Source organism: Chrysemys picta, chromosome 2 (assembly GCF_011386835.1).
Source record: "Chrysemys picta bellii isolate R12L10 chromosome 2, ASM1138683v2, whole genome shotgun sequence".
NCBI classification, from domain to species: domain Eukaryota; kingdom Metazoa; phylum Chordata; order Testudines; family Emydidae; genus Chrysemys; species Chrysemys picta.
In genome coordinates, this window is record NC_088792.1 from 238,923,215 (window position 1) to 238,938,128 (window position 14,914).

Sequence of the window (14,914 nt, forward strand, 5' to 3'; positions counted from 1 at the left end):
TTCCTCCTATCTTATCAGCATCCTTTTAGGTCCAGTTGTTCCAGTCAAGCCACATTCCAAGCTTTGCATTCTCCCCAAAACTTGTCTTGTTAGATGCCACATTCCTTCCAACTTTTGAAGCTTTTATTTTCAAGGCCATGTTACATATTTTTCCTATATTTTCAAAGCCTTTCCATGGTTGATAAACCCCCTTTATTTTACTTACACTACAAAACACATATTTTCCTTCACTCCAACAGATGTCTTTCTAAAATATATACTATAGAATCATAGAATATCAGGGTTGGAAGGGACCTCAGGAGGTCATCTAGTCCAACCCCCTGCTCAAAGCAGGACCAATCCCCAACTAAATCATCCCAGACAGGGCTTTGTCAAGCCTGACCTTAAAAACCTCTAAGGAAGGAGACTCCACCACCTCCCTAGATAACCCATTCAAAGGCTTCACCACCCTCCTAGAGAAAAAGTTTTTCCAAAATCCAACCTAAACCTCTCCCACTGCAACTTAAGACCATTACTCCTTGTTCTGTCATCTGGTACCATCCTAGATGACAGTCTAGATCCATCCTCTTTGGAACCCCCTTTCAGGTAGTTGAAAGCAGCTATCAAATCCCCCCTCATTCTTCTCTTCTCCAGAAGAAATAATCCCAGTTCCCTCAGCCTCTCCTCATAAATCATGTGCTCCAGGCCTCTAATCATTTTTGTTGCCCTCCACTGGACTCTTTCCAATTTTTGTGCATCCTTCTTGTAGTGTGGGGCCCAAAACTGGACACAGTACTCCAGATGAGGCCTCATGAATGCTGAAGAGAGAAGAATGATCATGTCCCTCAATCTGCTGGCAATGCTCCTACTTATACAGCCCAAAATGCCATTAGCTTTCTTGGCAACAAGGGCACACTGTTGACTCATATCCAGCTTCTCGTCCACTGTAACCCCCAGGTCCTTTTTTTGCAGAACTGCTGCCTAGCCACTCGGTCCCTAGTCTATAGCAGTGCATGGGATTCTTCCACCCTAACCGCAGGACTCTGAACTTGTCCTTGTTGAACCTCATCAGATTTGTTTTGGCCCAATCCCCAAATTTGTCAGGTCCCTCTGTATTCTATCCCTACCCTCCAGCATATCTACCACTCCTCCCAATTTAGTGTCATCTGCAAACTGGCTGAGGGTGCAATCCACACCATCCTCCAGATCTTTAATGAAGATATTTAATGAAACTGGCCCCAGGACAGACCCTTGCGGCACTCCGCTTGATATCGGCTGCCAGCTAGACATGGAGCCATTGATCACTACCCGTTGAGCCCGAAGATCTAGCCAGCTTTCTATCCACCTTATAGTCCATTCATCCAGCCCATATTTCTTTAACTTGCTGGCAAGAATACTGTGGGAGACCATATCAAAAGCTTTGCTAAAGTCAAGGAATAATATGTCCACTGCTTTCCCCTCATCCACAGAGCCAGTTATCTCATCATAGAAGGCAATTAGATTAGTAAGGCATAACTTGCCCTTGGTGAATCCATGCTGACTGTTCCTGATCACTTTCCTCTCCTTTAAGTGCTTCAGAATTGATTCCTCGAGGACCTGTTCCATGATTTTTCCAGTTCAACCACAAGTTATAGCAGCAGCTCCCAAACTGTAGGTTGTGATCCCAAATGGGATTGCACCATCAGCAGATGGAGTTGCAGTGATCTCTACTATAGGAGGACTCCAGCTTGCTCCACACAATGTTACCTCACATATACGACGTGTGCAAGGTCACAATGCATGGAGGATGTGATTTTGCTCTACAAAATGGCATCCTCTGCACAGCGCGACCTTGCACGCATCATACATATGAGGTCACACTGTGTAAAGGATGCCATTTTGTAGAGCAAAATGGCATCCTCCATGCGGCATGACCTTATGCGTACGGTGCATGCGAGGTCACACTGTCATGGAGGATGCCATTTTGCTCTTCCAAATGGTACCTTCCATGCTGTTTGGGGCCTGGAAAGGAAATACTTCATTAAAATGGGGTTGTGCCAGCAAAAAAGTTTGGGAACCCCTGAGTTATGGTCTTGACAAAGCAATCACTGGTGAAATTCAGTAGCCTGTGTTACATAGGAGGTCAAACTAGATGATCATAATGGTCCCTTGTGGCTTTAAAATCTAGGAATGTATGAATCAAGAAGCAGAAGTCCCAAGGTTATTCCTGAGCTCAGATCTCCAGCTATCAGTTTATTGTGACTGACACAACATGAATTCTGACAGCATGACTATTAATTATTAAAATTATTCCTATGGGGAAAAAATAATTTGTGAATAAACAAATGCAGAAGGTGGCCTCTCTATTGAATGTGTGTGAAATAGGGTTTTGCTTTTTTTCAGATAAACAATTCTGATGCCAAGAGCTTGGAAAATAATGAAAAATTAAAGATTTGCACTACATCCACAAAGAGAGAGAATGATAAAATACCAAGACAGCTTAGCTAATTGATTGTGTATGCAACACTGGGGCCTGAAAAACTCCCTTTCCCCGAGAACTCCAAGGAGTAAGAGGCTACATTTGTTTTCCACTTACAAATTTTTAGAAAGGTCAGTAGGGAGAGAAATGGGAAAGTGAACAGCGAGCACATAGATGATTTCAGCATTTGCCACTTCTCTCCCCCATTTAGCTAGTTTTCCTTTCTGTTTTGCTTTCTTTTGTTTAAAAATCTTTATTGTACTTTGGCTGCTCTGCATGGCAGCTGTGTTTGTTTGGAGACAGAATACAAAATGAAGGGCAGTTCTTTTATAGAATGAGCCCTGCAGAGTATTGGAAGAGTAACATAGCTCCCACTTATGCTGCGTCTATGTAAGTTACAACTTACATTCTGGTGTACTGTTGTCCCGTCTGCTGTTAATAAAGTCCATTGACAATAATTCTGTGGTGCCTCACACAGCAGTTTCTCCCCAAGAAAGCATTATTGGAAGAGGTATGTTATTTACAAGGTGGAGGTTGTGCACTAGATATAAAGTTCTGACTGACAGTCGGACATCTGAGTTAGCTCTGGAAGAGAGGAGAGCTGGTTAAAGCCATTTTTCTTTTTGTTATATCATTATTTCATTATATAGTCTTACTCACACTCTGATCCCAAGCCCACTAGAAATATCAGGCCCTACAACCATATTTTGCATGAAAATTCTCCCAAACACAGTGTGGGATACTCAAATAGGATGTTGTTCTTTAGTACCCTCCCCATCACTACCAAACACTGACACCTTGGCTTGTAAAAGGAGGCAAACAACAGGAAGGAAAACAGGAGTCTTAAAATGGAACTTCTGTCGAAATAGTTGTGGAAAGGGGTTTATTTTTTCAAAACAACAATACATTTAAGGTGGGTCCTTTATTTGGAATAGGGCTACATGGCCACGTGAAATCAGAAGCAGCCTATAAATCCATTGTATCTATGCTATTTTGATGACAATGCTGACAGTGCTGTCCTATATACTCCTAAGCATTGCATGCCATGGGAAGACGAGCACATTGTTCTGCACACACATAAAAATCCAAACTGAGGAGAAGGAGGCCCTTAACTGAGAAATGCTGTCCTCACATCTCAAAGGGAAATCAGCTAATACAAAGCACAATTGTGTCTTATAGCATTTGAATGCATCAAACTCCATGGCTCCTTATGACATTTCTTTTCATGTTATAATTGCCCCACCCAAAGGGCTTAGGCCAGGGGTCAGCAACCTTCGGCACACGGCCTATCAGGGTAATCCACTGGCGGGCCATGAGATATTTTGTTTACGTTGACCATCCGCAGGCACGGTCCCCCGCAGTTCCCAGTGGCCCCAGTTCACCATTCCTGGCCAATGGGAGCTGCGGGCAGTAGTGGCCAGCATGTCCCTGAGGCCCGCATTGCTTCCTGTAGCTCTCATTGGCCGGGAACGGCAAACTGCGGCCACTGGGAGCTGCGGGGGGGCCAGGCCTGTGGACAGTCAAGGTCTCTCAGTCTGCCAGCAGATTACCCTGTTGGGCCGCGTGCCAAAGGTTGCCAACCCGCCTTAGGCAATGCCATTCTGCTAAGAAAAGAGTCGTCACTGACTGCAGTAACTATTCTAGGCCTTCACCCTGCAATGGGATGCATGTGGATGACCTCTTATGCACTACGAAATTCCATTGACTGCTTTAAAGGTTATATTGCTATTTAAGCTTTAAATATTTGTTATTTTTTAATTACAGATGAAAATCTGTGTACAGTAAGGGTGGGAACTATACACCCAATTCCTATACATTTCTAGTGAAAACTGGACATCTAAATCCCTTAGCTTTGAAAATCTCAGCCTCAAAATATATTGAATTCTCTTCTCCAAGTGTGACATTTCTCTTTTGACTTAAAATTAATGCTAAGAACTATTTACCATTTACTTAGGTACCAGGGAATATCCTTAATTTTCTTCAGTAATGTGGCATAGAGGAAGAAGTAGGTTAATCAACATATCATGGCAAAATATTTTTCCCTTAAAGCATATTTAATAAAAAAGTAGATATCTGGATCCAGTTAAGTCCAAAATTATTCCCTACAGCGTTCTAAAATAGGGGCAATCAAAAATGAAATGTAAGGGACTCAGATGTAGTAAAGCTCATGGTTAGTTGTATATTATCTGTGCCAGTCTAGAAAACAATTAAGTCAAATACCACATAGTCAAATAGTCAGTTACACAGAAGCCAGTAGAAAACTCATGAAAAATGTAATTGCACTTTCAAAACTCATGTATACTAGCAAGTCTATTCTCATCCCCATACAGGTACATTATACTCCATGTTAATGCAAGGTCTATACATTTTGTCTTGTCCCTGAGATGCTTCATGGAAGGGACACAGTTGTCAAACTCCTAACCCACATTTTACATTAATATACCACTGACATCAAGTTTGCTTTAAAAAGAAACATTTCGGACCAGATTCAGACAGACGCTTTATTATACCAATTGTAATCGGAGCCAGCCAATCAGTGGGCTAGATGAATAGCATTTAATTATCATTATAAATCAAAATTGGAGTAATTAGAAACAGACATTCAGAAAGATGCATTATATACTGAAAATAGAATACTATGGCTCAAGGACTTAGTAAATGAGCTTTGGAACTTTTGATGTCTATGTGGTTGATTTAATCAATGATTAAATGGTGTTAACATCAGACAAGTGGTTCATGGCCTCCATGAAATGTGTTGGTGGCCTCAAAACAGTTCCCAAAAAACAGCTCTCCATTGTAAAAACAACCTGCTGTCAGTGCCAATTGTTCTGCCCCCACCATTGTCTTTTGCTAGAGAAGAAAGGATTGAATGGGCTTGGAGACTGACCCATGCTCTCAGTGCTAGAAATAATCACTCCAGGATTAGGCTGAGGTGTATTGGTGGGGTTGGAGAACTTTGCATTGCCATTACCAATAGTGTGTGAATGTTTTTGAACAGAGAACTCCTGGCTTCTGGGTGGTAAAATCGAGCTCTTTTCACAAATACTCATTCACTAGTACAAATCTAGAGGGAAAAATAGCAGGACTTCTATTATTATTGTTGTTGTTGTTTAAAATAGCTAAAGAAGAAACAAGCCTCATTCGGAGTCTGTCAGATACAGATGTTCACAATTTACAGAGCCAGATTTTCAACACGTGGCCTCTCTTTGTGATTGTGCAGCCTTGCGCATGCACAAAGCCCAGGAGCATGCATAAGCTCCTTGCAAATGTCTTTCACACACAAATTTTATGCAAAAACTGTTTGTAAAGCTGCATGAGAGCAAATGATAGACTCAACAAGACACCTGAAAATTTCTTCACATTGCAAAACCAAGACACAGTTTAGCACTGCTGGCTCAACAGGGGATACAGACTGGAAAACAGAGATGACAGAAAGGGCGTGCACTAGTGAGATGGGCACTGGACAAGGCCTCAGGAAACCAAAGATAAAAAATCATTGGGAATTTTGCCTTTGCCTTCAACAGAGGAAGGATTTCATCCACGGATTCCACTCCTAGCTCTTCTACTGATCTCTTGTGTGACCAAGTCACTTCACTACACTGCATTTGTTTCCCCTCCCACTTTTTGTCCATTTTGTCTACACAGAATATAATTTCTTCAGGACAGGGGCTGTCTCTCACTGTGTGTTTGTACAGTGCCTAGCACAGTGGGGTGTCTATCGCAGCTGGGGCATCTAGACACTATTGCAATACACATAATAATTCATACTGTATCCCATGTGAGGAATGAGATGTAATGGCAGCGATCTATGAAGAAGCCGGTGCTGTGCAAGCCAGCATGGTGTTTAGTTCTACCCCATTCCCTCGCTTTGATGCGCAACAGCAAGAAATCAACTAAATTAATTTCCCCTGAAAATTTCATTCCTTGATCTCAATGTTGTTTTTCTATAAATGCTTGGTCTTTACTTTGGCATTTACACTGCAGGAGGAGACCTTTATCCTGTCTTAACATTCTATTCGATTAACATTAGCTCTTCAATATACGATACTCGGAGATACACCAAAGTTAATGCAATTCCCACTGAATGTGTTAATTAAAAAAATCCAGCAACTGGATTAATTTTGCAGCATCAAAGTGAACCTTTCATAACTGGAACTTGCCCCCTATATATCCTTAAAACTAATACAGTCAGGGTATGCATTCAAGTGCAAATTTCAACTTTAAAAGGAATTGTTCTGCTAGTTCACTTCCTGCTATTTGAGTAATCCTTTTTCTTTTCTCTCTCTACAGAACTGATTTAATATATTTTTGGATATACTTGTCACCAGAAGTAGATAAATCTGGGAAAATAGAAAATCCTTGTAGATACATACAGCTGAACCCAATTTTCAACTTGAATGTCTTAAAAAAAAACCACCTCCATAGTCTGCATTTGCAAGCTCTACAGGCACTTCAACATTTAAAATGAGGATCTAGTTGACTATATGTCTATGTAAGCATCCAAATGTGGGATTTGGAGCTCCTAGAAAAGCACCCCTTAAAAACTGGGATCACAGTTGCTTTTTAAAGCATCCACTAAAAAAAGGTCATAAACAACTTTGCTGCATTGGCCTCTTTTTTAGCATACTTGAATATCAGCTTGAGTTGAATGATCTGTATCTAGAGTGCTTTACCACATTTGTAAGCAGATGTTGTAAGGCAAAAAAGCTAACAATGTTAGCAACCATTAGGAAAGGGATAGATAATAAAACAGAAAATATCATAATGCCACTATATAATCTATGGTATGCCCACACCTTGAATACTGTGTGCAGTTCTGGTCACCCCATCTCAAAAAAGATATGTCAGGACTGGAAAAAGAACAGAGAAGGGCAACACAAATGATGAGGGGCTTGGAACAGCTTCCAGATCGAGGTCTATAAAATCAGGAATGGTGTGGAGACAATAAATAAGGATGTGTTATTTATCCCTTCACATAGCGCAAGAATTAGGGGTCATCCAATGAAATGAATAGGCACCAGAGATTAAACACATTGCCTGGGGATGTTGCGAAGGCCAAAAGTATAACTGGATTCAGAAGAGAATTACACAAATTCATGGATAAGTCCATTAATGGCTAGTAGCCAAGATGATCAGGGATGCATCCCCATGCTCTGGGTGTCTCTAAACCTCTGACTGCCAGAAACTGGGACTGGATGACCGGAGGGCTAACTTAATTATTGCCCTGTTCACTCTCTCTGAAACATCTGGCACCAGGCACTGTCGAAAGACAGGATACTGGGCTAGATGGACCATTAGTCTGACCTAGGGTGACCAGATGTCCCGATTTTATAGGGACAGTCCCGATTTGGGGGCTTTTTCTTATATAGGATCCTATTACCCCCCACCCCCGTCCCGATTTTTTACAGTTGCTATCTGGTCACCCTAGTCTGACCCAGCATGGTCATCTTATGACATTTATAAGTGTGCGAGAAACTTATTTGTGCTCTAGTGTGGAATGTTATGTCTGGGAATTAATAATAATCCCAGACATAAATTAATAATAATAATAGCCAAAAATGTGTACAGTAATATACATAGGAAGAGACAAATTATGTAAACTATAGACTTTCTGTTGGAATTATGTGTATGTTACTTTTGGAACCCCACCACAGCATCTGAATTCCAAGAGAAGTAACTAAGGAGCTAGTTTGCTAATCACAGTCATGTTAGTAATCATTCTTTAGCTTAGTGGTGGGCAACCTGTGGCACACGGCCCATCAGGTTAATCCGCTGGCGGGCCATGAGACAGTTTGTTTACATTGACCGTCCACTGGCGTGGCTGCGGTTCACCGTTCCAGCCAATGAGAGCTGTGGGAAGTGGCGGCCAGCACGTCCCTGCCCATCACTGCCTTAGTGCCTTCAACATGTGCAGCAGACTTCGTTCAGACATGGAGGAAATGTTCTTTTGCCAAATGTTTTTGAGGCAGATGCCATTCCACCATTACAGTGCGAAAAACAATTTGGCTTCACTCCAAGTCTTGCTTTATTAGGCTGTGACGGTGATCGGACCATTGAAGGCCAGATTCACAGCTGCTGTAAAAGAGAAGTCAATGGAAAAATTTACATTAGCTGAGGCTCTACCCCTGTTCTTTTCCATTTATTTAGCACCAGCCACTTCTTGTAGCTAGACTAGTGTTCATCTCACAATGGAAATCGTCCATTCAAATTCCTGTCCCACTCCAGGTTGCTAAATCCTGGGGTATTTATGGAAGAGTTTATAAACATACCCAGGCCATTTATATTGAGAGATCAGAACTCTTCATAATGTACAATATATGGCAAATACCCAGACTAACAAGGCCCTGTTCAATTTTTAATCAGGTAAACTCCTATTGGTGCCAATGTGGTATCTCACCTCCTAGAACTCTGTATACTTTACTATGGAATTCAAAATCTTTACTATAAAATTCAACCTATGCCAATAAAAATTATGTTTTTAAACTGTAAGGGATTTGAATGCATGACAACACAGCTTGAGAAATGGGCAACATTTTCAAAAGTAACTAAAGTGCCTAAGACACCTAAGTACCATTGAAAGCCAATGGGATTTATTTTGAAAACTTTACCCAGAACCACAGTGCAAAAGCTGATTTTCAAATATATCTTCTAAATAGCCCTGGATATCTCAGAATATCTGCTGTTTTATTTCAGGGGAATTGTTTGATTGAATTAATAGATAATGGGGTACATTTGGTTATGAGCACTTGCATGTTTTTAATCCTCATGAAACTTCTCTCTCAAATTATTAAATCTTTAATTACAACACCATCCATAGTGTTAGGGGAAATTATTGTTTAATACTATAGTATTTTTTTCTATGGGAATAGTCATCAGAAATCACTTCTTATACAAAAAGGAAGTAGTGGTCCTTTAAGGTAGGGGGTGCTCAAAATTCTTCAGAGAGTGGGCCACATTTTAAGGGAAACACTGTCACACAAATTATCTTTACTCCTGGTCATGGCCATGTGGATCACTTCCCCTTCTGTTTGTGATTGCCCACACCACTTTGTTTCATCTGAAATTCTGGCCTCTACAATGGTTTCTTACATGGAAGTTAATATTTGGAAAAGAGTTAATACAATGTTAGCTCTCAGCACCTGATTTAGAAGGAGGAAAACAAGGAGGAGTATTAGCTATGTACCCAGCCAACTCACCATGCACCACCAGCGAGTGCTCTGAGGACCATGGTTTGAGCACCTCTGCTTTAGGCACGTCCATGAAACCATGCCAGAGATGAAAGCATACAGACCTCACATGGCAGAAGTTCATCAGTGTAGGTTTCCTCTTTAATCTGAAACAGGCCATTTGTTCCTTTCCAAAGCTGAACATTTCTTACCTCAGTGCCTTGCTGCAGTTTGTGAAGAGCCACCAGTATGAGTTCTGCTGCATTTTTTGGAATCTGCTCTATTTCTCTGGTCAGCAATCTTTGTTTTGTGTGTAGCTCATTGCTGTTATCAGAATTTTCTTTTTAATCTTATTACAGCACCCTTTATCTTGTGAGAGAGAATTTCAGTGCTTTCACTTCACTTCAGTGACTACAAGGAGGTTTACAGGAAATAGCATTCATTACTGCAATTTGTAATTATTGATGAAAACTCTCAATTTAGCCCCTAAAATGTGGGCTATACATGTTGGTCTAATTTTATTGTTGGGTTTAGTGTGCAGGTGCTGGGTGGTGTTTGTGGCCTGTGATATACTGGAGGCCAGACTAGATGATCTGGTGGTCTCTTCTGGCCTTAAATTTTATGATTCTAATGTGTTTACACACAAAATGGTGGTAACCTTCACTGAAATCTGCACATATCAGGCTGCTACCGCATTTCATTCCTTTCCTCCATTCTTCCATCTTCCTCCCTCTGGTTCATTTTATAGAACAGTCCACAGTGTCGCTCATCATTTCCAAATATTCCCCTTAAATATATTTTCTTTGGACTTGAGTTGATCCTGGAACGGTCTTAACATTGCAACCTCGTTGGCTTACATCAGAAGATCAATTGTTTCATTTTGTTTTAAGTGAACTTCAGTGTCCTAAACGTAATTCTAAACTAACAGCAAAGCTCATGTTTTTAGCAATTGTGCTCATAAATAAGGGTAATAGGATACAGGGTGCAGGTTGCATGCATTTAAGATCCTCTGTAGATTTCACGGTCTTTGCATAATTTAAGCTTTCAATTAAAAAAAAAATTTTTTTTAGGCCTTTTGTTTGGAAAAATAACCTTCTTCCTGTTTACAGAAACAAAATGGAGCCAGATCAGATCTGAACTTCCTACATTCATCTCAAGGGAATGTTAACTTGAAAGCCTATCTGTGACCATTTCAACAAAGATAGCTTGAGGAAAACAAAACATTCATAGCTCTTGTTTCTGAAGCCCAATTATAAAAGAGTACATATTTTTAGACTGAAATCCCATATAATTTTGAAATAAAATGTTCATGCATGAATGACTGCATCTCTTACCACTGAAATATTTAAGGCAGGTACAGACAGTGTCACATGGTAGCCTTACTAATCCAGAATTCATACTCTCTTTCAGATGTTTCCTTATTTGAATTCCTCACATATGTTCAGTGTCTTCATATCTCAGTTATTGAAATGGGCCTTGCTTATAACAGATGTGGGGGAAAAGTTTTTCCAGAATGTCCCTCAGATCTATTGCCACTATAAATAAATTTATTTATTTCTTACTCTACTATATATTTTATTAACTTTATTACCAAGCATTTCCAGAAAAAACAAAACAGCAGATCTCACAAAAATCCAGACTCAGTGCACTTGGCCCTTTCTAATCAAAGACTTGCTTATTAGTGTTTTTTATTTACTCAGACTGCCTTATGCATTGTCTTCTGACATTCTCTAGACTATTGCCTCAGCAGGATGTGTCTTTTTTCCTAGTCCCAGGAGGCCCAGGTGCTGAAACATCTGGCAGAAAAGAGAGAGCATGAGCGAGAAGTCCTTCAGAAGGCTTTGGAGGAGAACAATAACTTCAGCAAAATGGCAGAGGAAAAGCTGATACTGAAAATGGAACAGATCAAAGAAAACCGTGAAGCTAATTTAGCTGCTCTTATTGAACGTCTTCAAGAAAAGGTAATCAGGTCATGACTCCACACCACAGCCTACAGCAAGAATTTTGGTCAAAAATTTCAAAAGTAACTGGTGATTTTGGGTGACTCCATTTTTAGATCCCTTAACTTGAGGCACCTTCAGAGGATGATTGCTCAGGGGTTTCTGAAAATCATGTCCCATTAAGGTGACAAGCTGAGAACTCAAAATCACTAATATTTTGAAAAATCTTGGCCTCCTTCTCAGACTGTACCAGCTAGTTCTCTACTATATCCAATTCTGATATGCTCTCAGGCCTGTTTATCTGTTCCCTTTTCTGGCTGAGAACTGCACCTTTACCCTTATGGGCAAAGAGTCGGTGTTTTTGAAATCAAAGGCCCCAAGTTCAAAGACAGAAAAAATGCCAAAGAAAGGTTGTTTAGGTTTAATTTCTGGCTTCTAAGCGGGATTTATTAACAATGTGGAATAAATCATTTGTCTCATATTTAACCACATACATCCATAACAGACTGTGTTGCAATCACTCTCCTAATTGAGGGAGATTAGATCTATCTTTTGGACCCCTTCAATATACATCCCCAGGGGCTGAGTGTACCTACCATTCCTAATGCAACCCTTCCAGCCTGGAGAGCAAAAGCACAGGAAAAGGAACCAGATGTGATAAAGTCCTTTTAACTTATTCTGCAGAGAATGATAACTTCTCTGTTGGGATGCAATACAAGCTGCTATTTTGAAGTATCTAATAGGTCAGCAGACAAGTGTATATACCTCTTAGTTGTCCCTGAGGCGGAGGGATGTCCATTTTAGATCTATGTTTTTCTCCATCTTACACTCATCTTACACCATCTCACCTTGTTAACAGTAGATAATTGGCATCAGAGATGTCAAATGAGGAAGCAGAGCTGGACAAGAAAGAGAGGGCAGCATTCTGTGTTATACCCTAAAGAAGGACGTAACAGGCTGTTTCAACCTAGTCTCTGGAAGCCCCAGGATTGTGCCTAACCTCCTTGACTTGTTTTAAATAACCTTGCATGCACATATCCCAAAGTCCAGCAACTCAAAGGAAAAAGACTGTTAGTTGTCCTTGGGGTAATGAAAGGAAATAGGGAGGGCAAAAGGAGCAGTTGCATGCTCTAGACTGATGTCAGAAGGAAGTCCCTTTATGTCACAGTCCATCCAGATGAGCAAGTAGATGACATATACATGAAGTCAAGGGAATGCTTCTGAGAAGAGGCTGCCTTCTCCCCACTGGAGGTGAAGTCCAGGCGGGAAATGTGGATAGACCAAAAATTAAGAACTTTGGGATTTAAAAAACAAACCCACAAGCACCCAAAATGCTGACCATGACTATGTAAGAGGGAAAAAAAATAAAACAGTGATGCCAAAATTTTTTAAACTGGCCTCTAATTGTAAGTGCCGCGATTTTTGGGTGCTCAAAGGCTCCCGCAATCAGATGCCACTTGTGGATGCCGAAGTCAATGGAAGCGGCAAGGGATCAACCTCTGGAAATCAGCCCTGCCCTAGCCATCTAACATTTGCCACACAAAATTAGAAGCCACATATGAAAATTTGACCTTCAAATTACAAATGAGATCAACACAACAAGTTTGCCATGGGCCTGTTCCAAAGCCTAGTGAAGCCAATGGACACACTCACATTGACTGCAGTGGGCTTTGGATCAGTCCCCATAAAGGAACATGGCGACGTATAAATCTCACATAGGACACTCACTGGAGGCACCCTCACTTGCAGTCAGTTGGCCATGGGTCTTTGTTGCTGTTGTCATTTTGTGTTGGTCATTGAGTTTTCAGATTATATTCTCAGAGCTAAATACATGAATGAGATCAAAATCTGATCATTAGTTTATATGAAAGGACAGCAAGAAAAAAAACAAAAACCCAGATATGTGCCGAACAGCCAGAAAAAATACAGCTTTGTAAACACTCTGGATGGAAGCTTCCCAAATTCATTCCACAGCTGTTGTTTCTGAGTACAGGCCCATGGTAACATGAGTATCCAAATTTACAGTGGCGCCAATGAATCTAAAATTAACTAGGACAGAGCTTTGTATTAAAGCCATTAATGATTATTCTAATCAGAAATGACCAAGAGAAGACAAATTGGCCAGTGATGAACAGAAAGGCCTAAAGGTGAACCTTGAAGACAGCTGCCATTTTACCTAGAAGTTCTAGGAGAATCTGCAGGGCTGGCCATCCGCTCAACCCAGAGGCAGATTTATGTGAAACACAGGGTGCCCTGGCACTGGGCTCCCCCAATAACAGGGGGCCCCAGGGCTGGGCAGCTGCGGGGGCAGAAGCTTGGTCCTGCCGGATCCTGGGGTTCCTGCTGCAGGCTCCGCCCCCACCAGCAGCCAAGCTCCCCCCACTCCTGCCTCTTCCCCGAGGCGTGCCACGTTCCCACCCCTCCGCCTCCCTCTCCCTCCCAGTGCTTCCGCTACCACCAAACAGCTGTTTGCCGGTGCTCCGGGTGCTCCGGGAGGGAGGGGAGAAGCAGGGCCACAGCATGCTCAGGGGAGGAGGCAGAGAAGAGGCGGGGGTGGGGCCTTGGGAAGGGGGTGGAATCGGGGCAGGGTGGAGCAAAGGCAGGGCCCCCGCACTCCCCCTACACATGCCCCCTGCCGTGAGCTGCTCAGGCAGGGGGCTGGGAGCACCCCCACGACCCCAGCCCACACCCCCTCACACACACCCAACCCTGACTCCTTCATCTCTCTCACACACACTCAGCCCCCTGTCCTCCCTGACTCCTGCACCCCCCACATCCCCATCTGCACCTCTCACACCAGACAGGAGCGCCACACCCCAATCCCCTGCCCCAGCCCTGAGCCCCCTCCTGCACCTTAAATCCTGGCCAGATCCTGCACCCCAAACCCCAGCCTGCTACTGCACCCTAACTTCTTCTCAGATTCTGCACTCCCAACCCTGAGCCCCCTCCCGCACTAAGTCCTGGCCAGATCCCGCACCCCAATGTTTTTTTACATTTTTTTTTATAAAGCGCTTTTATCCAAAGCGCTTTTATCCAATAGTTAGCTAACGGTACAAACAATATTTGGAAAGATCATTAAGTGGTCCGCCGAGCTCCTCAGTGATTTTCAAGTGGTCGGTGGAAAAATAAGTTTGACTACAAAAACAATCAAGGTACCTCAGTTTATTTTCTTTTACTTCCTATTACTTATAGGAGGAGGATGAAGAAGAAAAAAAAAGAATGAAAAACGGGGGCGGGGAGGAGATAAGAATGTTCTTTTTCTTGGCTGGGTCCCAAGGAGGGGCCCCAAAAATGAAGCTGAGCACAGGGCCCCACTAACTCTAAATCTGCCACTGGCTGAACCTCGTCTTTGGAATACTCAGATTGCCTCT

General features: G+C 42.0%; 1 protein-coding gene across 1 annotated transcript in view; it reads left to right on the forward strand.

The window, feature by feature from the left end:
- STMN2 (stathmin 2) overlaps positions 1-14,914 on the forward strand; it is a 58,654-nt gene that overhangs the window by 40,634 nt on the left and 3,106 nt on the right. The window contains exon 4 of the mRNA XM_005301532.5: positions 11,373-11,564. Coding sequence (XP_005301589.1) covers positions 11,373-11,564 — 192 coding nt within the window. The remainder of the gene's footprint in view (positions 1-11,372; positions 11,565-14,914) is intronic.